The sequence below is a fragment of the Festucalex cinctus genome, chromosome 3, assembly GCF_051991245.1.
Source record: "Festucalex cinctus isolate MCC-2025b chromosome 3, RoL_Fcin_1.0, whole genome shotgun sequence".
NCBI classification, from domain to species: domain Eukaryota; kingdom Metazoa; phylum Chordata; class Actinopteri; order Syngnathiformes; family Syngnathidae; genus Festucalex; species Festucalex cinctus.
The window spans coordinates 15,678,724-15,706,194 of record NC_135413.1 but is presented as its reverse complement, the minus strand read 5'-3'; the positions used below and the strand labels follow the sequence as shown (position 1 = coordinate 15,706,194).

Sequence of the window (27,471 nt, the reverse complement as noted above, 5' to 3'; positions counted from 1 at the left end):
GCAAGCAATTAAAATGACAAGTGGATTTGTTGCCCATGAAGTCACTAATGTAGGCTATTCCTTGAATTTGTCACACTTTTGGAATGTCTTTTTACAGGACGACCCATTCTCTGCCTTAGACATTCACTTGAGCGACCATCTCATGCAAGACGGTATCCTCAAGCTTCTGAGAGAGGAGAAGAGGACCGTGGTGCTGGTCACACACAAATTACAGTACCTGCTACATGCAGATTGGGTGAGAGCTTTGTCTATAGTGTGGATATGCTGATTTAACAGAAATGAGTTTGAAAGTTAAGCCTGCGTTTGTGTTTGTGTGTCAGATAATTGCCATGAAAGATGGCACCATCCAGACTGAAGGTACACTGAAGGACATCCAGAAGTCTGAGCCTGAGCTCTTTGAGCAGTGGAAGATGCTAATGCATAGACAGGACCAAGAGTTTGAAACGGTAATCAATTGCCCCTTGCAGTGCAATGTCATCCTTAATTGCTTTGAATTGCTGTTGCTATACTTTGCTTGTGCTGATTTTAACTAGCACTTGTGTTTTGTGTGATGAAATTTAAATTGGCTAGGCGTTTGCATAATGCCCAAGCATAATGCTGTCTTTTGTATTTTGGGACAACCATTTTATTTATTTATTTTTTTTATTGACATCTCCTCTCCAGGAGACAGTGGCATCAAGCATGACAGATATGGAGAGGAAAAACCTGCGGAGAGCAATGTACTCGAGAGAGGCTGCTAAAACTGAGGAAGAGGATGAGGAAGGTGAGGGGTCAAAGCAATAATGCCAACAAACAATTAATTACATGTGGCAATAATTAAGAAAAGGGCATTTAGTCCTTGAGCTTGATGCAGCTGTCTAAGTGTGTTTCTTCCTGCTGCAAATGGAAGCAGCATTTCCTGACATTAGGGCTTCTCCAACAATAACATCGTGTTGCTTTCTTCAGTTGGTACCTCAAGCCTTGAAACAGCAGCAGTTTTGCTAATCAATAACTTCATTTGAGGAGCAACTTTCTAATTTTAATGAACATATATTTACGACATTATCCCGATGACCTAAAGCAACGGTTTGTTTACCAATCAGATCATGACATTATAATGTATGAACAATTGGTTTTGTATTACTGTTTTTAGTTCTTATATTCACATTGTCTATAGTAGTTCACTGTATTTTCTTGTCTCAAAACATTTGCAGTGGGTCAATTGCAAAGACAAATCTAGTATTTCTGAATGTTGCCATTATTTGGTCTTTTAGCAAAGTTAGCTTGATTAAAAACATGTTCTAGTAATGTGATTTTGAGCACATTAATGTGCAGACCTCAAATGTCAAAATCAAAATTCAGGACTTTATTGTAAAACCAAACACATAAAATATCATGACTGATATAAATATTTTATACTCTATTGATATACTTTTGAGCTTACAGGACACGCCTCCTGGCTGACATATGTCGTAATGGAAGTTAAATCATTTGCGTTCTCTGGTTCTGTATGATTTTCTCAATGGCGTATATGCCACGGAAGAGGCGGGACTGTTTTTGCACATCAATTTGTTTCCGGTTCGGTTTGCGACGTGTGGGTTGTGTCAAAAATACTTGTGCTTCCGACTTTATGCCCCTCAGTTGCGCGTTCGCAATCCGGACCGGAAACAAACTGATGTGCAAAATCACGTCCCGCCTCTTCCATGGCATATACCCCATAGAGTCCAGAAACTTGAAAATGTGCCTGTTATTTTTCTGTTTAAGTTGGCTACACTCCACTTTAATGTGGTTCCAGCTAGACATTTATGAAAAGTGAACTCCATCACCCAAGCACTTAAAATTCCGCTGTTGAACGTGCTATTAATCTTAGGTTAGTTTATGAGTTGGCTTGGTTTCTCCGTCTTTTCTCATAGTCCCATCCTGAGGACGATATTTGTCAGCAGTGTAGTTTATTTGCCGATATGGTGGCAATGATTACTGACTTAGGAGTGACTACACAATATGTTAGCAGGAACTACTTAGCCAACTGAAGGTTGGTGCTAGCTAGCAGGTGCAATGTGCCTCGACTTCCAACTACACCGTGTAGACGATGTAAGCGCATCCATCCCAGTGAAGCTTTTTGGGACCGTCTTGGCGCTTCAGTTATCATAAAACCTTAATAGGCCTAACGTGATTCTCAGTTTTGCTGTTCAATTTGTTTTGATGAGGCACAAAATGCAAATTTTGATTTGCAAACTGCGAAGCGAAACCACGATTTAAGCCTGATGCTACCCTCCCAATCCACTGTACTGCACTCTATTGTAGTCTACACTACTTGATTCTACTCAGTGTATAATCTTCTTTACTAACACTCACTTACTCCATGTGAGACAAGTTTGTGCTCTCATTTTCAATCAAACAGGTGTGGCCAGGAAGTATGGTTCATCAAAGTAAACAAGCAAAACAAAATGTCCTAGTAACTCTATGTCCATTTTTCCTACCATCTTACAATCCAGTCCTCTATCTATTGTTTTCATTTGTACGTTTACATCTTTCTACCTTGCTTTCCGCATGCATGGATTAGTGCAATACTGGTAAATGTCAACTGTTTTAGTCCAGCTTACTGTCAACACTGACATGCAGCCGAATGCTCCTTGACCTGCTGCATGGTGTGTGGAAATATATATTTACAGCAGGTGTTAATGTCACTTCCTCGCCCCACAGTTGGTGTATGCTCAGTTGCTCCTGCAAAACATTGCATTCATGGGAATGAGCCTCTGCCTGCAGCAGCACATGTATGACTTGAAGGGTGACACAGACCTCCGCCAAGGTCTTCGGTCATCAGTATTCATAACTGAAAGCATTATGCACACCTAGATTTATTTCCTATTTCTTTTGACACTTAACCTTTATACTGTTTTTGATGGTGGTTGCCCCCTCCTAAAATGATGTTACTCTTACTGATCCCGTTAGGTAGCAGGATTGATGTAGAATACTCCACATGATAGTTATCAGCCCTGTAAATAGGCCTTCGCAGCTGATTTAATTTTTCTTCCAACCGAAAACAAAGAATCCAAGCTGGCGACAGATTGGTAATAACCTTTTATGCGTTAACATCCATCTTGGCTTGAGAAGCTTTAAGCTCTGTGATAAACTTACACATTATTCATTAAACCATAATCAATTCACACCATAGTGAAAATAGACACTGTAGTTGTATTTGTTCACTTTGTCCACTTGTTTGTGAAATGACTTCTAGCCAGATAGGAGAAAAACAAAGTGAGGAATGTGTCCGATTTTAGGCAGCACAGTATGTCACCAATGACTTGCAGCTACAGAGTGCGGCTAAATAAAGACGTTAGGTTCATTCGAGGTAAGAGAAATATGTCACTCTTCATCAGACGCAATACGTGAGATCTTTCCGTTGAACTCATCTGTTTGTTGTCTCCAGAAGAATCCTTGGAGAGTGATGATGACGACAACCTGTCGCAGGTAATGCGTCAACGAGCCACCATACCCTGGCGCTCCTGTGGCACCTACCTGTCCTCGGCCGGGATCCTCCTTCTTACCCTGCTCCTCCTGTCACAGCTCCTAAAACACACACTCATGGTGTCCATTGACTACTGGCTGGCACACTGGACGTCACATGTCATCACGGCCAAGTCGGACGCCACGGCACGCAACTGTACACTTGTTCAGGTGAGGGAGAGACATGTTTTTTTTTCTCCATATTGTTTTATTTGTACTTTATTTGCTATACTTCACATTGTGGCATTGTATTTGTGTCTAGAATCTGATGCACAAATATCTACCATTTTTAATGCGCTCTCATTGGGTGCTTTTCCTCACATGGTTTCTCTGTGCTCTGCCAACACAATTGTTCAAGTTGTGTGTGAATGTGGATTTGCTTGTGGGGGTGTTGGGGGATGGTGAGTGGGTTTTCTTTTTATTGCACAGCACTTCAAGTTGCATTATTATTAGTGTTGTTCTGATACCGTTTTTTTGGCCCCCAATACTGATTCCGATACCCAGCTTTGCAGTATCGGCCGATACCGATACCATACTGATACTTAAGGTTTTTTTTCCTCAACATGAAAAAGCTGTCCTGCTATTGGTTCAGAGCATTCAAGGGCCAATAGCATATCTTAGATCAGCATGCAGTGAACATGTCACATACAACAAGATGCTGCATCCAAAATCTTATATTAGCGTTGGAATTAATGGTATTGGCATGTTACTTGTGAGCACTCATCAATATGATACCGCTGTTTTAATGCAGTATCAGCGCCTCTGCCGATAAAAGTATTGGTATCGGAACAAGACTAATTATTATGCATGAATAGTCATCAGTTTATGAGATTTACATTCCTACGGCAGTGACATAATTCAAATGATTTCATAAATTGAGAAATGCTGTAGTCTGTTAGCAAGCTGTGCTATCACATTGTAAAAGTCACAATTACAGTAAATATTGTAGTGTGTTGTGTACACTTCAAGGCCACAAATATAAAGCAAATGAAAAACATTAAGTATGACAACAATTGACCGTCTGTGCCTCTGTATGCTTCGTGACATTGTATTCTGTATTCTGTATTGTGTCGTTGCGCTAACAAACATTTGTTAGCGATCACATTTTGTCTGTTTTCGTTATACACAAAAGCATAAATGTGAATGACATTTATGACACATTTTTCTTTTCTTTCCCTGCAAACTGTCATTCTTATAAATGTCTTTCTAAAAAGTGTGGGCCTCTAGAAATTTACATAACCAAGTTGGCACAAATCTGTGAAACACTGTTAAGCCGTACTGACTTAAAACCACACATGACCACTGACTGCTGAACACACGCCAGCTTCTTTATTAGAACAACAGAATGAACACACTGATGAAGAGGGCAGTTTGGAAAAATTAAGACCCAGAATGTGTGAAATAAATGTAAAAGCACGTAAATAAACTGAGACACATCAGACTTACAAGTGAAAATCATTACAACTTACTGCAAGTGTGAAAGAGACACTGCCATTAAGAAAAAAAAAAATATTAGAACATGAAGGTTGAATTGAGAAAGTCACATGATCACATTTGCTTCAGGTCAGCCAGATTGGGTATCAGTATTTTTTATAGGTGTAAATATATACATATGTATATTGTGTGTACCGGGTCACACTTCCCATGCTCATGTGAAAGCGAAGTATTCTGAAAGGCACCTCATCCCCCTTCCCTCATTTTATATTCCACTCAAACGCACTTCATATTGACTTAGTAGATGATAAACTGTGTGCCAAGGGATGCTTGGCTAAACTTCAGTGCAGTGAATCACTGCCAAGTGTATCTAATCTACACATGGACACAGACAAGTCCAGTTTCTGCTATCAAATCGAATGACTGGCCCATCGCGGTCTCTTTCCTCTTTTGTGGTGTTGTACGGTTGCCAGCCTGCTGTCACGCATCACACACGTGCCATTTGAACACAGTGACAATGAAGGAATAACACAAGTGGACTGTTTGATGTTTTTAGTACGGATTAATGTAGTGAGCTGTTACTCTGTTATCAATGTTGTCAACAAGATAACCCAAAATAAGTGCTGATGATTGAAGCACATTTGCCCATCTAGTTGCTGATAATTCCATAGTTGAAAGTGAATTATACTGTAAATGTCAATCTCCAAACTCTCCATACATGGTTTTTAATGACGCACTTATTCATTCATATTTTAATAATTTTATAACACAGAGGCATATGCTTCTGTAGGCTAAGGCTAGTCTATGATCATTGGTTCTATTCATTGTACAGTAAATCTTATTTCAAAAGATCGGCTACATATAGGTGATGCAATTTCCATATTATTTTTGTGTAAATTTATGTAATATATGATAATTGACATTAGGCAGGAATGATCAAATTCAAAGAATTTATTTACAATATAAAGTTAACCGTCTTGTTCTTACTGAAGTGTAAAATAAAAAATAAAAAAACAAAAACAAAAAGTCACAGTGGGTGCCTGCCATCTATTGACTGTTTTTGGTTACAACAGTGTGCTGTGCGTTCCTCTTAAAATAATGTGCAATGTGCAACAACAACAAAAAATATATTGTATCCAAAGTCATGGAACAAATACAGCCTGAACAAACTATATCCCAACATTTACAGTTGCTGGGCATACTGTAGCGTGGTTCAAGTACACTAATTAAATGTTTGAATCCAGCGTTTTCCAAGGCTGCAGGTCTGCTGCTATAAATAGACCTATGGATCTGGCGTTTCGCGCGAGCTGAAGTGTGTGGAAGTTTCACTGTAAATGAGGATGAAATAGTTGGTTGGACCGTTGTTTTCCCACTTCTAGTTGAATTTGATAAATCTAAATCTTTGTGATGCCTGCGTAAATGTCCCGCCGCCGGCTCCGCTCCCCTAGTATGTATGTGTGTGTTTGTGTCGGCTGGTGCCCGTATAATGGTACTTCAGTTTGAATGCGCCAGCGCGACACTCTGATTGGAGGACTGTGCCAGCGCGACACTCCGATTGGACGACTGTGCCAGCGCGACACTCCGATTGGACGACTGTGCCAGCGCGACGCTATTGTGTATCCGTGTATTATACCCCTATTGGTTATTGTTGTTTCTCCTCCGTTCTGTCAGTTCTGTCAAATGCGGTTATTATTTGTTCACCTTCCACTTTCACTCCCTTGTCAAACCCCTGCCTGAAATTTCAATTAAAACTACTCAGATGTTAAAGTCGACCCGTGTTTATCTACTCTATATTTTCTGTTATTGTGTTACTTCCCTTCCCCTTGACGAGCCGGGCGTAACACCGTGGCCGAGTACAGTACGCGCACATAGCATATCTTGCAACTGTGGTCTTTTTATCGACAACGTGAACGTTGTCGACATAACTCACCGGGAACGCAAAATGTTTCCAAACTGGTGACGAGAGAAGCGGGAGCGGCTTGAAGCACCATTGCTGTGTCTGTCCGCGCTTGCCATCATGACTGCAGGAGAAGTCAGCTAACAAGTGCCGTTAGCTAGTAGCTGAATGGCTGCGTCTCATTTGCTTTCCTGGGAGGCGGCGGTGGCGGCGGGCGGCGGGCGGCGGGCGGCGGGCGCGGGGGGGGGGGGGGGGGGGGGCATCGAATCGTGTGTCCTCTCTTCTATTTCGATGCTCGAAATCGTGACGTAATTTCGATCGATTTCGATAAAAAATCGAAATCGTGACACCCTTAGTAAATATACTACATTGCTTGTACCTAGCGTGCCACATTACTTACCAACCTCTAATTTGCAAAGTGATAACTAACCAAGTTTTTTTTTTTTTTTTTTTTTTTCAACGTTGAACCTGGCTTGCATTTAAAACACACTTAAAAAAAATAAATACATAAATAAACGACTTTTTTTTTTTTTTTAACCAGGTTACACCCATCGCCATTTTTGCTTTTAGCCATTTTAAAAGGCTAATTCAGCAGCTTCTCCCAACCTGAGAAAACGAGCTGTTGGCACTTGCATTAGGTGCGGACACACCCCTGCACCGCCTCTGCGGACTAAACGCACGCCCACTTTCTCTGTGACCTCCATGGGATAGTGACAAAAGTAGCCTTTATCAGTAAACATTCTGTCCAAATGAATTCAAAGTAATCCGTTATCTTTTACATTTATAATGCAAAACTGCAATGACAATTGGCTGTCTTAAAATCCCAGCCTGGCTGACACTTGTGTAAACTACAAGAAAAACTTTTGCGCTGCTGAATCGAACTGAGTGAATTGTATACTGTAGTAGTTAGTGCGCTTACTCTGGAAGCAGCAAGTACCTGGTTCAAGACTAGATCTGGTTTGTTTGTTTTTTTTCCCTCTCCTTCTTTATTCTCTCTTCTTCCCCTCCTGCTCCACGATTTCTTGTGGCAAGGAGCCGTTTTGTTTCAAATATTCATCGAAGAATTGATCGCTTCAGACTAGTGCTCAAACACAGAACAAAAGCTGCAGGCTGCAGCCGACTCGCCGGGGGCGCGGCAACCACACGGAGGGGCGGAGTTTTACTGAACTGGGAATTTTACTTCCATGTTAGAAACTAACCAGCAAAAGAACTAATGTTTCATTTAACAAAATGACATCGCCACGGTGTCAAAGGTAAGATTAAATCATTATATGCCTATATTTAACTGTGGATGGGCTTAAAATACTGTAATGTAATACCTTTAAAATGGAACCCAGGAGGAGCAGATACAATAAAGAAAATCAGTGGCCGCAGAATTAAACCCTATTGAACACCATATTGTTCTGTTATCCATGTGAATTCATATTGCACATATTCTTCCGACCGCTTTCTTTTTTTGCTCAAATAGTATGTTAGGATTAAAATAATAAAGAAATCACACAACATACCATCACAGCAGCCACAAGTCAACTACTGATGGGCAAGTGTGCTTCTTGACCTCCGACGAACCGGAGACGGACTCACCGAACCCCAATATTTAATTGCCTTTATGTGCCGTTACAGGATTGTGGCTTCAGTCACTCCTGGTATCTTTTGGTGTTCAGCATGTTGTGCTGCCTCGGCATCATTCTGTGTTTGGCTTCCTCTGTGACTGTGGAGTGGACCGGTCTCAGTGTGGCCAAGGAGCTTCACCAGAACCTCCTGAACAAGATCACGCTGGCCCCCATGAGGTACGACTCGCTTCAGTATGGAACCGCTGTGTTGAAAGAGATTGACGATGTGTGCGTTTGGATTCAAAGCAGAAAGACAGTTAAAAGCACGCTTTTCGCCCCATTACACCAAACACCATCTGCTTTCTTTCCACAATGCCCAAAGAAATTTGTTACACGCACCCTGTCCTGCATGTCGTGTTAAGCACACACACAGTTGAAGCAACACACACTCAACCACTTAACCCAGGGGTCCGAAACATGCGGCTCTGGAGCCACATGTGGCTCTTTAGTACCTCTCCTGTGGCTCCCTGTGGATCTCTAAAAAAACACAACAGAAATTAACATTTTTTTTTTCACTTTTTTAATTTTTTTTATTTTTTGATAAAATGTTCTTCAAACGAATTAATGATTTTGATAAATAAAAAAATAAAAAAAGAATAATTAAATATATATATCTAAAAAAAAATGTCAGAGTCCAAAATTTTAAGTGTTCAGAAAAAGAGAGTCAATAAATGTAGATGAAAAGGTTTAAAACTTTTCTTTGAAAGTGCCAAAACAATCAGAAAAATGATACCAAAAAAAAAAGGCAGAAAAGAATACGTTCGAAAAGTAACTATAAAATGTCTAAAAGCAAAAGAAGAAAATTCCGAATATTACCATAAAATGTACACACAATTGCCCAAAAGTCTGAATTTTTTTTTTTTTAAAGGCGTAAAATAACAATTTTGAAAGGTAACTATAAAATATGTACAAAATCAAAAGAAGAAATCCTGAAAATTACCATAGTCTGTATACAAAAGTAGAATCTCTCCTCACATAAATAATTTGTGTTACGTAATTTTTTTGAAAAAGTAATTGCGTTAAAATGCAATAGTTTAATAGTTTGGCATTATGTCGCAAATTATTGCATTATAATGCAATAGTTATTTCAAATAGCATTGCATTATATTGCAATTGTAAATATTTCCATGATGTCCCCTACCGGGCTCCATAAAAAGTAAAAAATAAAATAAAATAAAAAAAGTCTTGAAAATTACCATAAAATTTCCACAAAATTGCCAAAAAAAGTCAGAAAAAAAGTCAAAAATATATATAAAATATCCAAAAATGGGAAGAAGAGAGGCAGATAATTACTATATGTCCATAAAATTGCCAAAAATGTCAGAAATTTAACAAAAAGGCAGAAAAGTCTAAAAATGTATCAAACACGAAGTATGAAAAAAGAAAACATTAAAAAACAAAAAAACAAAGCAAAAACCAAGATTAAAGGTAGAAGAAAATGAATTTTAAAGTATTGGATGTTATTTGGATGGTTATATGGACGGTATATAGTTTTTGTTATAGTATATCTCTAAATTAGCTCTTGGGCCTTCAGTACATTAGACAAACACTAACACACAGTTTTGTTTATCACAATATTCAAGTGTTGTGCTGTTCCAGACACATTTTTGTATTTATTTGGCCTAAAATGGTTCTTTTGACAATAAAGGTTGCTGATCCCTGACTTGGCTTGACATCTGAATATAAACTAGTATTGCAAAAAGGTTTTAAAAGTAAAATCAAATACTGCTTCACAGTCAAGAGTTCGAGTCTCACTTGGTCTCATATATGTTTTGTTTTGTTTTTTTCCCCTCTTTCAGGTTGTTTGAGACCACCCCACTTGGCAACATCCTCAACCGATTCTCCACAGACACCAATACGATCGACCAGCACATCCCGACCACACTGGAATGTCTCTCTCGCTCCACCTTGCTGTGCGTGTCCGCCCTGGGGGTCATTTCCTACGTCACCCCCGTCTTCCTCATCGCCCTGCTGCCGCTGGCTGTCACCTGCTACTTCATCCAGAAATACTTTCGCGTGGCTTCCAGGTGAGACTGACGCCACCGGGGGCATGAGGCTCGGTGTTGACTTCACACGATCCGACAAAAAAAAAAGAAAGAAAAATCGCACACGATTTTGCTGTTAAGTGAAATGATGAAGGTGTCATGTGAGTGAAGTGTCACCTGATTTTGCTGCTGTTGTCCGCTCTTTTGCAAAGGGACCTGCAGCAGCTGGAGGACAGCACCCAACTGCCTCTGCTATCCCACTTCTCGGAGACGGTGGAGGGTCTCACCACCATCAGGGCCCTCAGGTGAGCGTCCCAGCTTCATGGAAGGCCTCCTGCAATCAAACCAGGAATATCATTGTACCAAGGCTCTTTGCGCTAGAAAGAACCCTAGAACCCGATTAATTCCAATGAGATGTTTTCTTATCCCGCAGGTACGAGCCCAGATTCAGGCAGAGGTTACTTCAGTTCACAGATGCCAACAACATCGCCTCGCTTTTCCTCACAGCAGCCAATCGGTGGCTGGAGGTCCGCATGGTAATGACTTTCTGGCTCCTTGTGTTTGCATTAGGGATGTAACGATAAGCGCAATATCGTGATATCGTGATAATAAAACTGCCACAAAATCGTCGTCGTCATGTTCATGATATTTAAATGCAACACATCTGTTAAAAAAAGTCAGGTTGATTTCCATTTGTGCAGTTCCAGCGCCCTCTCATGGCTATTTTTTTAGTGCAATTTAATTTTCATTAGACATGTTTTGGCCCTTCTATGTTTAAAATCTACACTAATTGTCAGATGAAGGGGAACGTAATATGCCTGTGAAGCAAGTCAATATGGTTTTTTAGTATGAGCTATTTTTTTTTTACAATATTGTGACCTTTTTTAAATATTGCCAACTTCCCCAGAATATCGTGATAATTATCATATCGTGAGCTTCATATCGTGATAATATTGTATCGTGACTTTTGGATATCGTTACATCTCTAGTTTGCATTACAAAAAGTACTGTATTTTTGTTTTTCCGTTCCTCACCTAACGGCAGCGGAAATGACTTTTTATTTGTATCATACGCCGCAACATTCTGCAATGACTTTATCTGCCGATAGGAATATATCGGGACCTGTGTGGTGTTGGTCGCAGCTGTTGCTTCCATCACAAACTCGCTCAACGAAGATCTGTCTCCCGGACTGGTTGGGCTGGGCCTCACCTACGCACTCATGGTGAGATTGGGTGCATGTTGGATGATGAAAGCGTCACCACAACATGCTCGCCTAAGACTATAATGCTAGGGATGTTTAACACTTTTTTTTCCAGACTTATACCAGTATGAGTACTCATACTGGTATCGGTCTAAAAAAGTGGTATCTAAAATCCCTATCAGATGGCAATTTTGTATGATCTTTTTTCCATTTGTTCCCAATATATATTTTGTATATAACACTCGATACATGTAAATAAATACATACATTCGTAATAGGAATCTGTCAAATAAAAAAAAACAATCAAGTAATCCATTTAATATTAATGAGCCTTTTATCCATCAGGTGTCCAATTACCTGAACTGGATGGTGCGTAACCTGGCAGACATGGAAGTACAGCTGGGTTCAGTCAAAAGAATAAACGGCCTCCTCAAAACGGAACCCGAGAATTACGAGGGTCTGCTGAGTGAGTTCCACCTTTCATCATAAAAGATTTCACTGGTGTCGGCCCAAAATCCTTGTACAGTACCTCCAAAAGAAGCACTTTTCAGGAGACCCCAAAAGCGTCATGTTTAGTCAACCATACATTGCATAATCAAAGAGAGCAAGGCATTTTCAACACTTTAGATTGATAATACCTATCTATATGTGTGTATATATATATATATATATATATGTGTGTATGTATATATGTATTATTTATTTATTTTCTTAAGAGAGCCAAAGGGGGCCACATGAGAGGGACTAAATAGCGCCACATGTCAGATCCCTGGATTTATAGCATACATTTTTGAAAAAAAATGTGAAATTTACTTGTGACTTATGAGGCTTCGGCCCTACGCCAGCGATTTGTAAATCCACTCCTAATCCAGATATATACTGACATAAATTGTCTAGTTGTCAGTCCATCTTATGCTGGTCTGCTGTTCGGTTTGTTCCCCAGCCCTGTCTCAGGTCCCCGACGGCTGGCCCCAACGTGGGGAGATCCAGATCCAGAACCTGAGCGTCCGTTACGACACCACGCTCAAACCTGTGCTCAAAAACGTCCACGCGCACATCAACCCTGGACAGAAGGTAAGAAAAGAAGAAAAAGCTGAGTCAGCATGCGTGAATGAATGTCGGATGTCTTGGTTGCAGGTGGGGATCTGCGGCCGGACGGGCAGCGGAAAATCCTCTTTCTCGCTGGCCTTCTTCCGCATGGTGGACATGTTTGAAGGTGTGCACTCATCGTCACGTCTGATGCTTCATTTCGTAATACGCTTGACGTGAATTATTTCTTCCCTTTGACAGGGCGGATTGTGATTGATGACATCGATATCGCCAAGCTTCCCCTGCAGACGTTGAGGTCTCGCCTGTCCATCATCCTGCAAGATCCGATCCTCTTCAGCGGCACCATTCGGTACCATCAACAGCAAGCGAACGTTCTGTCACGTCACATTAGATCAGCTGACACTTGAAGTGGAGAGATGAGATCAAAGGGCCTTCAAACGTTTGCACTGCAGTTATTCGTCTCATGCTGAGAGTTTGTTTGCCACATTCCTTCAAAAGGACCCGTGTTATATTTAGGCATCCGCAGAAGTGCCTGCACAAGCTTTCAAGTATTATTCAGACTCACAGATTTAGAGGTCCCAGTTTTAATCTTGGCTCAGGTTTGTGTGTCCTTTGCTTTCTCCGGCTTCCTTACATATTTCCAAAACAATAAATTGTCTATAAAGTTTATTTGCTAAGAGCATTATTTTGAATCAAATGTAAATATTTTAGGTTTAATATTTAATGTTCGGTTTGAGTTATGTTTCTGTTACATCTATTGTCTATATGTGTTTGTGTGAAGGTTCAACCTGGACCCAGAAATGAAGGCCACAGATGAGATGCTTTGGGAAGCTTTGGAGATCGCTCAGCTGAAGCCTGTTGTGAAGTCACTTCCAGGGGGGTTGGGTGAGTTTCGACTCAGACGGTTTTTAGTGTGTGGAGACAGAAGTGCTGTCTAATACACTGCCGGGGCCTTGTCACGCCACAAGCAATAAAACCAAAGTTCATTTTGTTTCCATGGCCACTAAAAAGGTGCAGAAGTTTGCCCAGATCTGCGCCATCGCACATCTGCTGTTCTGTATCACAATACATGAGCATCAATATTTCAAATGCCCTCCAGAGGCCGTTTGGTTTCGGCACACGCCTGCTCTCAGATGGCAGTCTCATATTCAGATCACATCTAATAGCAGACTTCACCTTCAACCGACTTTCACGATGGGCGTGATGAGTGCCTGGAATGCTTACGACTTTTTTTTAGCTGCTGAGGGCTTGCTGGTTATCGCTCTGGATTGAAATGTTCTCTTGTAAGTGTTTGTCATGTCCAAGCAGTCAACGTGATTATTCAATATAATTTGATGCTCAGCTCAATCTCTGCACAATGACAGACGATCACTTGTGCTGTCTAAAACAATTTTCAAGATTACGTTACGTTTCATGGGCAACTTGGTGTCATAGTGCAGAGGTCAGCAACCTTTACTGTCAAGAGACATTTTAGGCCAAATAAATAACAAAACATTTGTCTGGAGTTGCAAAACCTTTCAACATTATGATGACGCAAACAGTGTGTTTGTGTTAGTCTGATGTGCTCAGGGTTTGGGATTTTTTGTGTGTGTAATTTTTCAGACTTAGTTTTTCATTTTTAGACTTTTCTGCCTCTCCTTCCTTTTTTTTTTTGACATTTCATGGCTAAATTTGGACATATTTTCCGCCTTTTTTTTTTTGCTACCAATTTTCTGACATTTCTGGCAATTTTGTAGACATTTTATGGTAATTTGGGGGATTTTCTTTTCTTTTCTTTTTTTTTTTTAGACAATTTATAGTTACTTTTTAAAGTTTTTTACTTTTAAACTTTTTTTGGCAATTTTATGTACATTATATGGTAATTTTCGGGATTTATTTTGCTTTTATTTTTTAGAGATACTTTTTGGACATTTTCTTTTCTGCTTTTTTTTTCTTTTCTATTCTCTGACTTTTTTTCTTCTTTTTTCCTTTGTTTTGGCAATTCCAAAGATATTTTCTGATCATTTTCTGTTTTTCTTCTTTTTGTTTGTGGACATTTTATGATTACTTTTTGAATTTTTTTTTCCTGCCTTTTTTTTTTCTTTTTTCACAGTTTTTTCCTCTTGCTTTTAGGACATTTTATCATCACTTTTTCAATATGTTTAGTTATTTAAAAAAAAACTTTTTCATCTACCTTTCGTCTCTCTTTTACAAATTTGGACTCTGACATTTTTAAAAATATTATTCTTTCTTTTTATCTATTTCACTAATTCATTTAAAGAATATTGTATCTAAAATTAAGAAAAATGTCAAATATATGTACCCATCCAGCCATCCATCCATTTTCTTAACCGCTTGCTCCTCACATGGGTTGCGGGGGTTCTGCAGCCAATCACAGCTCTAACATATATGCATACATTTTAAATACATTTTAACTTTTTTTTTTTTTTCTTAGAAATCCACAGAGAGCAGTACAGTAGAGGGGCTCTGGAGCCACATAGTGGCTCCAGAGCCGCAGGTTGCAGACCCCTGTCATAGTGGCTAGCCGGTGTGAGCATGACGTCCTATTTTGGCTTCCGTCCACATCATCCAAACACGTTTCTTACATTGAACTGAAGACTGAATTGTCCATTGATGTGAAGATTGTGTTTGGTCTCATGAGATTGTCGAAGTTTAGCAAATGAATAGTACAGCGCTTCCTAATTTGAACCCGTTTCCAGATGCCAATGTGACGGAGGGAGGAGAAAACTTCAGCCAGGGTCAGCGTCAGCTCTTCTGCCTGGCGAGGGCCTTCGTGAGGAAGAGCAGCATCCTCATCATGGATGAAGCCACGGCGTCCATCGACATGGCAACGGTCAGTCTGTGTTTACTGATTACTGATGTGTTTCTAGGGAGAAGATGACAGGGAGGGGTGAAGTGGAGGTCACTGAGTGATATTCTCTCACCATGGCAACTGTAAATAGTTATCACTAACTATTCTACTAAAAATCAGGAAATAGTTTGCAGCAAGAAACTGTGCTTACTTCTGCAGGAGGACAGAATGAAAAGAGCAAATAAGAGCCTGAGGGCCACTGAGTGCAATCGGCTGCTGCTTACTTAAAAGCGTCTCCTGAATTCTGCTTGACATAGAGTGACATTTGTGGCCTCAATAACGCGCCACTGATGCCCTTGAGCAAGACAACGAGCTTTTAGCTTCACTCACCCAATTGACTTTCTTAGGTCAAGTTGATTGGAAGAAAGCATTGAACAGCTTTTAGAAAGATGATCGATTCTATCTATCTATCTATCTGTCTGTCTGTCTGTCTAATAGTCATAAAATTGAGTTAAAATGAAAACTATGTACTGTACTATAAAAAAAGACAGTGTGATATTGATTTGTGTTGAGTTCATTTTTCTGCCACTAGATGGCATAATGGCATTTGTAAAATGGTGACAGCTTAGTGCATTTTCTTTCCATATTAAAAGCTATTTAATCTTTAACATGAAGTAACTTTTGAAATTCTGCATATTTTTAAATTTGTAAAATACAACTTGACCCCAGTCTCCACAAATATATGCATTATTATTTTGACGTGGATATGTCTGCTGCGTTGCAACTGAAATTCCTCCATTACAGGCTTTCCAAGTAAGGGCGGTCATGAATCGCGCATTAAAAAATAAAAATAAATAAATAAATAAAATAGTGACATTAAAGAACTGCCAATTAACTTAAAATTAATCCAAGTTTGTTTTTGTTTTTTTCGTAGGAGAGCATCCTTCAGAAAGTGGTGATGACCTCCTTTGCTGACAGAACAGTGGTTACAATAGCAGTAAGTGTGTTAAACCACACACGCTCACTCGAATCATACAAACACGTCCTCAATTCTTAAGCGTCCGCTCTTGTGCTCGTGTGTGCTCGCCCAGCACCGCGTCCACACCATCCTGAATGCCGACCTGGTGATTGTGATGAAGCGGGGGGTGATCCTGGAGTACGACGAGCCCCAAGCCCTGCTGGCTAAGGACGACAGCATCTTCGCCTCCTTCGTGCAAGCAGACAAGTAGCACAAAGGAGGACGGAAGAAGACATTCAAAGTGCAATTGACCCAAGGAATATTGACCTTTATTTTTTATTCATATTGTATTATATTTGTACATAACAAGGTGAGATGGTTGTTAATAAAATATATATTATCACTGAACGGGGTGTTTGAGGCTGATCTACATCGAGGCTGCCCGTAGCACATATTCATATTCTCACGAGTGTCACAAGATCCTGCAGGAGCCGAGACTGACTTGAGAATGTTATAAGGACGCCTGAAATAGACACCACACGACGCCCTGCACCAGGCACGACTCTTACTGCGCTTAAAAGACCGTCAAGGAATCCTAAAACATTTGCTACTCCTTCACTCTCGCTACATTTTGATTGTTGTGGTCAGGGAGCTACGTATAATATTCATGAGTGGGTTTGTAGTTTACAGTGTAGAACTATTCAAGTGGATGCTAATATCTTCAAGGATATTTTATTTAGGAATGACGTCACTGAAAACTACAAGCACAAAAGGGATTGAAACATTTGTTAATTTAACAAGATTCAGCTGGGAAGAATTTGCGACATATTTGGTTGAATGGTGATTCCAACTGTAAGAACACAAATTGGTGTGTGGACACGTTAACGCTCAGGAACAACATCAATACATAAACATCAGCTTCCTTTCATTCATTTCTTCCGTCCTTCCAAATTGCTTTCATTTTTCTTTCATTTCGTTCCTTCAGTTTTTCTGTTTTCCTGTCGTTTCCTCATGTCCAATTTTCCTTCCTACATTCACGTATCCAATCCTTTCCTTTCTTCCTTTTCCCTTCTATTCTTTAGAAAGACATGGCTTGTTTGAAACCAATGCAGAAATTGTTTATACTGGTATTTTGTTGAATGGATTTTTTGATATTGTGGTGGTCAACAATGCAACTACTGTAAATAATGTATGTGAGGGCATGTTTCTTGTATTGGGTGTCAAATTTGTAATTTAGTGGGAAGTCGGACCATCTAACCCACGCTATCTGGATGGAGATAGAAGATTGAGAGGACGGACGGACGGACGGACGGACGGACGGACGGACGGACGGACGGACGGACGGACGGACGGACGGACGGACGGACGGACGGACGGACGGACGGACGGACGGACGGACGGACGGACGGACGGACGGACGGACGGACGGACGGACGGACGGACGGACGGACGGACGGACGGACGGACGGACGGACGGACGGACGGACGGACGGACAGACAGACAGACAGACAGACAGACAGACAGACAGACAGACAGACAGACAGACAGACAGACAGACAGACAGACAGACAGACAGACAGACAGATAGATAGATAGATAGATAGATAGATAGATAGATAGATAGATAGATAGATAGATAGATAGATAGATAGATAGATAGATAGATAGACAGACAGATAGATTTTGTTGTATTCACAGAATAAAATTGAGGTAATAAATTCTACAGTGCAGTTTGAAGATCCAGAAGATGGACGGTGAAAGTCCAGTTCAGTAAATTCAGATTGTAGATAATATTCGGATTTAAAACAAATGTAGGCATTAATAAATATAAAAATAGTAATGGCGGCGGTAACACCTTGTAGTATCCTATAAACATCGTATGTAAACGGAGGAGCCCCGTTCGAGGTATATAATCGCCCCCTTTGTACTTCTACTGAACTCCCAGCAAGGGCATTCTACAGAGGTGGTAGAGGGAGGATCTGCAACCCACCCCCCATCCCATGCTATCGAGCTGGAGAGTCAACTCAGCACAAAAGGAAAGTGCATCACGGAGATGGGCCGTTATCAGGGAACTGCTACAACAAAGGTGACTGACGGTGCTTGTGCATCCGCGGTGAATAACTCACGATGCGGTGTGCGCCTGCTGCTGGTGGGGTTGTTGGTGGTGGTGGTGGTGGTGCGTGCTGAGTGACGGTGGCAGCTGAGGACGACGGAGAGGAATCCCCAAATGGGACGTCAAGCGCCTGACTGGGGGGCAACGTGAGGAGAGCGCATAGCTCGGACAAGCAGATGACCATGAAGGCTGCGGCCGAGCGAAAAAGCTGAAAACAAAAAGCTGCATTTTATTATTATTATTATTATTATTTGTCAGCGGGGGCGCGCGCGCCGTACAAAGCCAAACGGGACTTTGGGGAGCGGAATGCGGGAGTCATGTTGTCCAGAAAAGGACTCATTCCGGAGGACTACTTGCTGACACGCTTGGCTGAGGACGTCCAGCAGCCCAAGTTCAAATCGAAAACGAGGAAAGCCCGCTTCGTGGCCAAGAACGGCGCCTGCAATGTGGCGCACACCAACATTCGCGAGCAGGGTCGCTTCCTTCAAGACGTCTTCACCACTCTGGTGGACCTGAAATGGCTCCACACGCTCATCATCTTCACCATGACGTTCCTGTGCAGCTGGTTCCTCTTCGGGATGATCTGGTGGCTCATCGCCTTCGCGCACGGCGACTTGGACCGGCGGGCGGGCGAATTCGTGCCGTGCGTCACGGAGATCCACTCGTTCTCGTCCGCCTTCCTCTTTTCCATCGAGGTGCAGGTGACCATCGGCTTCGGGGCGAGGATGGTGACGGAGGAGTGCTTGTCGGCCATCGTCGTCCTCATCATGCAGAACATCGTGGGGCTGGTCATCAACGCCATCATGCTGGGCTGCATCTTCATGAAGACCGCGCAGGCGCACAGGCGCGCCGAGACGCTCATTTTCAGCAAGCACGCCGTCATATCCGTGCGGAACAACAAACTTTGCTTCATGGTGCGCATCGGCGACCTGAGAAAGAGCATGATCATCAGCGCCACCGTGCGGATGCAGATGGTCAGGCGAACCACCACCGAGGAGGGCGAGCTGGTGCCTCTGGACCAGATCGACATCAACATGGATAACCCGGTGGGCACCAACGGGATCTTCCTGGTGTCCCCGCTCATCATCTGCCACGTGATCGACAAGGACAGCCCGATGTACGCCATGTCCAGCGTGGACCTCACCAACGACGACGTGGAGGTCATCGTGATCCTGGAGGGGGTGGTGGAGACCACCGGCATCACCACGCAGGCTAGGACCTCCTACGTGTCGGAGGAGATCTTGTGGGGGCAGCGATTCGTGCCCACCGTGTCCGAGGAGGACGGCATGTACGCGGTGGACTACTCCAAGTTCGGCAACACGCAGAAGGTGCCCACGCCGTGCTGCAGCGCCAAGAAACTGGACGAGGCGGGCGGCATCGCGAGGTTTAAACTCGCCGAGGGCGTCACCTTGCGGCCGTCGGTGAGAAGGCGCCGGGGGTCCACCATGCCCCGGCGGTCCAGGTTGGAGAACAGATGACGACAACTTGCTGGCGACGAATAAATGAACGTGTACGAATAGACTGCGCTCGTGTGATTCGCTTCAGTGCAAGATAACGCGATGCTATTTATATAACACAACGGAAGTTATCTCAAGGCACTTTACACCTACACTTTTTTTTTTTTTTTTAATCCCTTCTCCTCCTCGACAGTTCGGCTAAATTAGGGCCTACTTAATTTTAATCAACTAATGGCTTCATGTTTAAATTAAAACGCCCTAGGGCAGACAGATTAATGACCTATTCATTTGATAAAATATGTACAATTGTTCATTTTACGATTTTAAAATTTTATTCCATGCAATAGACACATGAATAATTATTTAAAGGGGAAGTCAACCACAAAATTTTCTTTACAGTGCATTATGTTTCTATGTTCTATGTAGCCCCGCTAGTCTAAAGAACTTACTTAAAAGTCTAAAGAAGAACTTCAAATACTGCGTTATATGAATTACGAAGCAAAATCCACACGTTTTGATCCATCTCTGGGCGTCAATTGAAAATAACATCACATTTGCTCAGGCTCAGGAAACAACCAATCACGGCTCAACTTGCAAATGTCACATGACCAAACTCATTTTCAGTCGACAGCAAGTTTTAAAAAAAAAAATGCAAATAGAAAAATGGCTGCCTCTGAGATAGATAAAAACGGATGGATTTTGCTGCTTAATTCATATTCCACAAACGCAATAGTAATAATTATTCAGTATGCTGTGTTTTGATGGGGGCGCATAGAAAATATGGTAAAGAACATTTGGGGATTGACTTCCCTTTTAATGTAATAAATGAACAATTTGGGGGATAAAAAATGGCTACACTAATGCCATAAACACCATTGGACTCTTGATAAGCGTTTTTCATCACACAATTGGGAAAGTTTGAGTAAAAAACAACACACACAAAACCCCCAAAAAACAACTTTGTTAAAGCTGCCACAAAGTAGGCATGCCTTATTATGCAGTAAGTGTTGCAGAGGCCAAGGAGACCATTTTCATTGTTGTCAAGGGGGCTGCTGTATACACAGTAAACACTTGGTGGGCTGTACAAAAGGAAAGAGGACATGTCAGATATACTTTGCCCACCCCTAGTCTATAAATGTACACTCCTCACAATTTATTTATTATAATCCCTCAAGGACAAGTTTAACATCAAACACTGCTGTATCCTTTTTTTGTTGCACACCAAACAGAGAACCAGATGACACATGCACACATGTAAAAGGGATGTCAAATTGTCGGACAGGGAAGTGGGCTCGGTGCGTTGCTCAAAGACGCCTCAGAAGCAGATGAGCACTTGTCAAAAAGTTGTCATTCATGTTTTTGGTCCACAGTGGGGTAAATTGGCAAGATTATGGGGGACCGCCCCACTATTTGAGAAGCACTGAATTAGGGTAACAATATAAACAATTGAACTGAAAGGAAGCATCATCAGGATGCCGTGTTGCGCCATCCTGCCTCTCACAGGTCAGTCTCGGTAATACTTTCTTTTCTTTTTTTTAAAAAAAACGTGATTGGAACTCTTAAATAAGATTATTTGTTTAAAATGAATTAAAATGATAAAGATACTTGACTGTTTTAATATGAACGCACAATTAAACACAATGCATGTCATGGATGCAAGATTATTTCACTATTTAGTAGAAATAAGGTTGAGTTTGTAATGTAACATGTCAGTCACCTAGAATTGTCACTCAATTGCCATGAATCTGAATGGAATAAATGTAAGAAAAAATATGTTGTTTGTGGCCACAGCAGATGACTATCTTTAGTATCTTTTAGGCACATTAAAAATGACACACTCTCCAAAATCAACACATTAATGATAATAATACAAATGAAATAAGAAGAGTACAAATGACACCAGATCAGAATGGCATTTTTCTTTTATTAGATTATAATCAGCAGAGCTTGAAATATTAAATTGCTTTTAACTTAGTTAATAATTAAAATACATAAAAACAAGAGCCAGAACTGAAGAACCCTGCAAAAAACAAAAATAAATTAAAAAAGGGACAAAAATATAAACTCACACTCCTCCACATAGAAGCTGTCTGACAGAAGTCCAAGCAGAAGTTTGTTTCTATGTGTAATATAACTACTGTTTTTCCAAACTAATTTTCCTTTCATAGTCTTTTTAAAAGCAAATTTTAAAAAGGGGAAGTGGAAAACTAAACATCAACAAAAGAAGAAAAGAATGGAGATTTGCAGCTCGCCACCACCCCCCCCCCCACTTCTCATCATGTTGCCTCCTGCGGAACTGCAGACATGACATCACATCTTTTATCCATCTGTGCAGCTGGCGCAGGTGTGTGTATGTATTTGGGGGGAGGAGGCGTGCCTCACAGAAAACAGCAATCCACTACAATTCAGCCACCAGTCTGTTAAAGTATCACCATTTCTCTGATCTGATTAAATATCTAATATACAATCTTAATATTTTCTCCTGTCTCCATGTTTCTGTGCATTTTCATCCTTACTGCCCTCTTCAGGGAAGTAGGCTCCACGCCACGTTTGTTATGGCCACGCCATCAGCACATGTGGGTCATGTGGAGGAGTTTGGCCAACTAAAGGGACAGAGAATAAAAAAGAAAAAAAAACTCTCTGGCAGCAGTGACATACTCTCTCAGGACCTGAGTAGGAGGTGCCTTAAATCAGCCCCCACATAAACAACCAAAAAGCGGGATTGGCTAATATTTCCCATGGTGGCGCTCGTGGCCAGCGTGGTGCTTCCTGCGGTCGGAGGAGGCAAGCGGAGACGCCGCTCGTCCGTCCGACACAAACACGGCACGATAGCGTGTACAGGATGCGAGCTAGCTAAGGGGTAGATAGACGGGAGGGCCGATCACCACGCTGCAAACACAAACACGCACCTTCAACCCAACCAAACAACAACAAAATAGAACCAAATAACTCTCCAACAAAAGTAAAAGTGAAATGAAACCAAACAAATCAAACACAGCCTTACTTTTTTGTCCTAGTTTAAATGGCGGAAAAGATGGGAGGGATGTTTTTTTTTTTCTTCTTCTTCTTTGAATCCCTGGGAGGAATGTTCACGCCAATTCCTGCTGGCGTTACAAACCCCTCGCTACCACCCAACCCCCAAATAACAGACACCCCCCGCCCCACCCCCCTTGCCCTTCCGACTAGTTGGTTGGTGTCGCAGCAAAATACGCAAAGTGTTGTGGAAGGTCTGCCAAGTCCCGCTGGCACACCGCCCAAGGTGGCCAGGCCGTCTTTCCTTCTCTCCTGTCTTGTCCGCTGTGGCCCCGCGGCGCCTCCGCTCATCTCTCCGTCACGTGGTTTTGTGAGGTGGGGGACGGGGACGAGGTTGGGGAGGAAGGGGCCGGCGCGGTCGAGGGCGCCGGCGGGGCGGGGGCGCAGAGGATTTCGGACAGGTCGTCCATGATACAGGTCTCCTTGGGGTCCACCAGGTTGAATTCCCTTACGAAAACGATGAAATGTGCATACAGAGTGTTCAAGTGGCCCTGCAGCTCCAGAGCCACCGTCTCTTTAAAGTGCGCCCAGTAGAGGTGAGCCAGCACGTGGAACAGGTACCGGCAGATCTTCTTCACCAGCGTGTCAAAGGAGTTGGGGAATTCTTTGCCTGAGGGAAGGAAGAGAGACAATTAGGACGTGGAAAAACTGTGCTCACGTCCACCACGCCCTCTCTGTTTGGACTTGAAGGAAAAGCTTTCTTGCTTCATTTGAGCGGCTGACCCCATCAGAGGCAGCAGGGGGCAGCAGTCACCGCACACTAGACAAGAAAACTGTCACAAGTAGACACAAGACTGAAGTAATGTTGAGCTTCCTTTCAGTTCAACTAGCCAGTGTGGACTCCGAGCATGTTGAGTTAAAGCCGAGATACTCGCAGGAATTGAAGAAAGACGCACACTACACAGACCCTCTCAACAGCTCTCCCTTTCCCTCCCCTATTTAACACTGATCAATCAATCAACTCTACAGTGTGATTCAAAAAGAATGACCCTTTTTCATGAGCAAATATTCTATGAAGGAAAAATAGCAAAAAAATAAAACTATTCTACTAACAGTCAAGTTTTATTTCACGTTACAAGTGCTCAATATGGCGTCCCCACGAACAACATCAATACGATATGAGAATTCTTCCCAAACACTTTGAAACACATTGGGATCAACTGGATTGATCACTGTTGTTATTCGACGTTTCAAGTTTTCCAGGTCTGTTGGTAATGGCGGAACAAAGACTATCTTTTACAAACCCCCAGAGAAAAAAAATCACCAACTGTAAGGTCTTAGATCTAGAGGCCAAGCACAGAGAGCAAATTTTTTTTTTTTGCTGTCGCTGCCTGACGCAGTCTGTCAGTGTCACGTGACAATTAGTGAAAACTGGGAAATCTGATCTTTCAAACACCCACTCCCTCGTTCTGAATCATACATTTACTTACAAAATATTTGATCATCAAATAGGGTCACTCTTTTTTGAATCAACCTGTATTTCTGCAGCACCTTTCATACTTTGAAAGCAACAAGAAAAAAACAAAAATAATATATATAATAATAAAACAGCATTTAAATAAATAAATAGAAAATAAAATAAGTTGTAATCAATTAAAAGCTAAATTAAAAATGTGGGTGTTGAGTCTACCTGGTCAAGGAAATATTTATGTCATTCTTGTTTGATAGCAGACCAGCGTGATCTTATTTGAAAGTGGAAGCGATTACTTACCATATTTCGTAGGAAAGACTTCCTCATCTGTGACCAGTTTCTGACAAAGACTCATAACGAGGTCAACGTATTGTGGCGCAGTGCACTTTGTCTTCTTCCCCTTCTCATCGTGCCAGTAGTATATTCTGGACAATGGACAAAAAAACAAAAAAAACAAAAACAAAACACTTGAACATGTGTTGCAACATTTGGCAGTGGGGAAAAACAGTGTAAATGAGGTGTTCATGAATCATGTAAATGTTTTCTTAAGAATGTTTGAGGAAGGAGCAGCTGAGACGCGCAAACATCTCGTGACACACACTCGGTGCTTCATACAAGCGACGGGCAGGTGATCTTATTCATCTGGTGATCTCTATGACCTCATTTGGGCAAAACCCCAATACAATAGTTATGCATCACTCTGAGGATGACATCAAACTCTGTCACATGACAAGAACTCTTCTTACACAAAGTTTTGTCTTAAGGGTTACAGTGGCACCTCATGGGAAACTATACCTCTAAATCATTGATGGACAAAATATGGCCCCTGGGCCACATGCAGTCGCCTCCAGTCTCCAAAGAATTATTTTTACTTCATTAAACTGGTTATTCATTGATTTAGCAAGATTGAACATGACGGCCTACTTTATTAATTAAAATCCATTTTGAAAATTAAATGTGGCCTTCGTGCACAAAAGTTGACCTCTGAACTCTGCTGTAGAGTCACAAAGTTAGTGTTGAACATGATGAGTAGTTTGCTATAACTCACTTCAGTGAGCATAAAAGGATTTACTGGGCAGCTTCTGCTTTTCGAGAGACCAATCCCGAAAAAAGGTGTAACCTCAACAACAGCTGTTAGGAGTTGAAGATGGAAAGTTTAACTGATAAATAGCTTAACAAGCGATACTTGTTTTTACACTTAAGAATGGTATAAATACTACAAATAACTGATGGTGGAGGAGTCTCCATTGTTCTAAACATATCAGAACAAAATAATTTTTTTTCAAACAGTAAAGATCTGAACTCAAATATGAAACTAAAGTTAATGCACAGTTGAAGTGCAGTTCAACAGATTGTCCTTTGTCTTGCTATAATGAACACAAAAGATGTTTCAACGACACTTAAATGGTTAGGCTCATGGAAACATTTTCTTTGGCAAATCATATTGAGATATCTTTGGGCCGGGGAACTAAAAGTGCAGACAAGCAGCAAAGCGTGGGCGGGTCACTTTTACGTGATGAAAAGGGTGAAATGGGACCAACACAAAGTGTCATCACTCTAACAAATTGTGTTTGTTCCTCTCATAAGCAACCACGTGACAAGAAGAAACAAAAAAAGACGAATGTCCCCTATTGTTGTCGTTTGTCTTTGGAAGTTTACAATGTGTCGCACATGTATAATGTCATCATATTTACAAAGTTATCACAGGTTTTCCAGACCCACTTTTCCACCGTGCTGTGGAAAGCAATCCTGGACGGACGTTGCTGTATCTGCATTAAACATACTTGTTAATGTTTTGACCCTCTCCATAAGGTCACAGCACATTTGTCAGGGTGCGGGACAGCAGTGGCTTAAGGTGACAGCAGCAGCAAAATGACTGTTGACTGAGAGGTGAAGTCACGACAAGCAGGTCATATGTGTTCTTCAACAGTTGGGTTGTTTGTCATTGCTTGTGTCATGTAGTGCATACGTTTATGTGCGGGTAAATCTGGTTTTACCAGCGAGCAGAACACACATGATGAACAAAGAACTGCTCCTTAAGACAAGAGCGCACACGTTAAGTCGGTTCTCCACCCCGACAGGGTAAACTAGTTTGAAAAATACTTCTAATTACCACCTCCCCAGCGTTAAATGGGATAAACAGTCTCCCAGGGGACAATGCCCTTTGAAAGGCATCAACTGCCACACAGGTATTATCAAACGTTTAACGGCAAACGCGTTTCGTCCTTACTGGGACATCTACGCCCTTGGAAATAATTGTTTGCTTGTTTACAATAATGTGCACTATCCAGTCTGAGACGCAGACACAACTCGCACGGCACTGCCATTATACTCCATACGGAACCCGAAATGTTCCCACATATCGGTTTTAAATGAAGGTGGTGGGTTTTCAATCTCCACCCTTTCATCTGCTGACTGGACTCCCTCAAAAGCTACCAACAGAAGTCAGACTGAGTAGTTGCAAAATCTTTTAAATCCAGGTTGAAAATTTCAACCTCCCCCAAACCCCGCCCCCATACCTATTGTAATCAATGGTCCACTTTGTGGGAAATTATTGAATTCAATATTGTATTTTTTGTTTCTCCTTGTTGATGATGACTGTTGCTGATTTTAATTTTAATTGTTACTTTGCATGTGTTATTATGAATTTAAGTATGTTATGTATAAGGACCGCAGGAAGAATAGCCATTAGTCTCACAATGGAGCGATGGCTAATGGGGATCCTACTAAATAAACAAATACATAAAAAATACCTTTGATTACGTTTTTTTAATCACTTTTAAATCAATTACACAGAATGGCCTTCAGTAATTTTAAAAACCTAGTTTTATTTCTTTACTTTAAATTATTTTGAATGTCTTTAAAGTCTTCTGTTAATGTGTTTTTGAAGTTGTCAATGTTCGTTCTTTTATTCTCCTGACTGTTGTCAGCTGTCGTGTTTTTGAATTCGTTTAGGTGTTGTGTCTTTGCTTGTATGAAGCACATTGAGTTGCTTTGCGTGCGAATTGTGCAATATAAATAATTTTGTTTTTTGTTTTTTT

At 41.4% G+C, this 27,471-nt stretch overlaps 3 protein-coding genes across 12 annotated transcripts in view; 2 read left to right on the top strand and 1 right to left on the bottom strand.

The window, feature by feature from the left end:
* The window catches only part of abcc8 (ATP-binding cassette, sub-family C (CFTR/MRP), member 8), a 54,280-nt gene extending 37,457 nt beyond the window's left edge, over positions 1-16,823 (top strand). For 3 of the 6 annotated variants that reach the window (XM_077516034.1, XM_077516036.1, XM_077516037.1), the window contains 17 exons: positions 98-235; positions 321-446; positions 664-763; positions 3,410-3,657; positions 8,441-8,607; positions 10,230-10,457; positions 10,628-10,720; positions 10,849-10,951; positions 11,524-11,637; positions 11,962-12,082; positions 12,560-12,690; positions 12,754-12,832; positions 12,907-13,015; positions 13,448-13,551; positions 15,366-15,499; positions 16,392-16,454; positions 16,549-16,823. In XM_077516034.1, the coding sequence (XP_077372160.1) occupies positions 98-235; positions 321-446; positions 664-763; positions 3,410-3,657; positions 8,441-8,607; positions 10,230-10,457; positions 10,628-10,720; positions 10,849-10,951; positions 11,524-11,637; positions 11,962-12,082; positions 12,560-12,690; positions 12,754-12,832; positions 12,907-13,015; positions 13,448-13,551; positions 15,366-15,499; positions 16,392-16,454; positions 16,549-16,686 (2,196 nt within the window). In that variant the 3' untranslated portion in view covers positions 16,687-16,823. The remainder of the gene's footprint in view (positions 1-97; positions 236-320; positions 447-663; positions 764-3,409; positions 3,658-8,440; positions 8,608-10,229; positions 10,458-10,627; positions 10,721-10,848; positions 10,952-11,523; positions 11,638-11,961; positions 12,083-12,559; positions 12,691-12,753; positions 12,833-12,906; positions 13,016-13,447; positions 13,552-15,365; positions 15,500-16,391; positions 16,455-16,548) is intronic. The other 3 variants (XM_077516039.1, XM_077516038.1, XM_077516035.1) reach the window with 3 other exon arrangements.
* A 1,624-nt stretch (positions 16,824-18,447) lies between these two features.
* Positions 18,448-21,514, top strand: kcnj11 (potassium inwardly rectifying channel subfamily J member 11). Its single transcript, XM_077516040.1, has one exon. It carries the CDS (start codon positions 18,847-18,849, stop codon positions 20,005-20,007), a length of 1,161 nt encoding a protein of 386 aa, XP_077372166.1. The 5' UTR covers positions 18,448-18,846; the 3' UTR covers positions 20,008-21,514.
* Positions 21,515-21,890: 376 nt separating this feature from the next.
* The window catches only part of mob2a (MOB kinase activator 2a), an 82,782-nt gene continuing 77,201 nt past the window's right edge, over positions 21,891-27,471 (bottom strand). For all 5 annotated transcript variants that reach the window (XM_077516045.1, XM_077516042.1, XM_077516043.1 and 2 more), the window contains exons 4-5: positions 24,731-24,855; positions 21,891-23,629 (exon numbers count right to left, since the gene is read on the bottom strand). In XM_077516045.1, the coding sequence (XP_077372171.1) occupies positions 23,307-23,629; positions 24,731-24,855 (448 nt within the window). In that variant the 3' untranslated portion in view covers positions 21,891-23,306. The remainder of the gene's footprint in view (positions 23,630-24,730; positions 24,856-27,471) is intronic.

Bases quoted from the DNA above. Each gene is read 5' to 3' on its own strand.
- kcnj11 (XM_077516040.1), top strand. From the start codon at position 18,847: ATGTTGTCCAGAAAAGGACTCATTCCGGAGGACTACTTGCTGACACGC.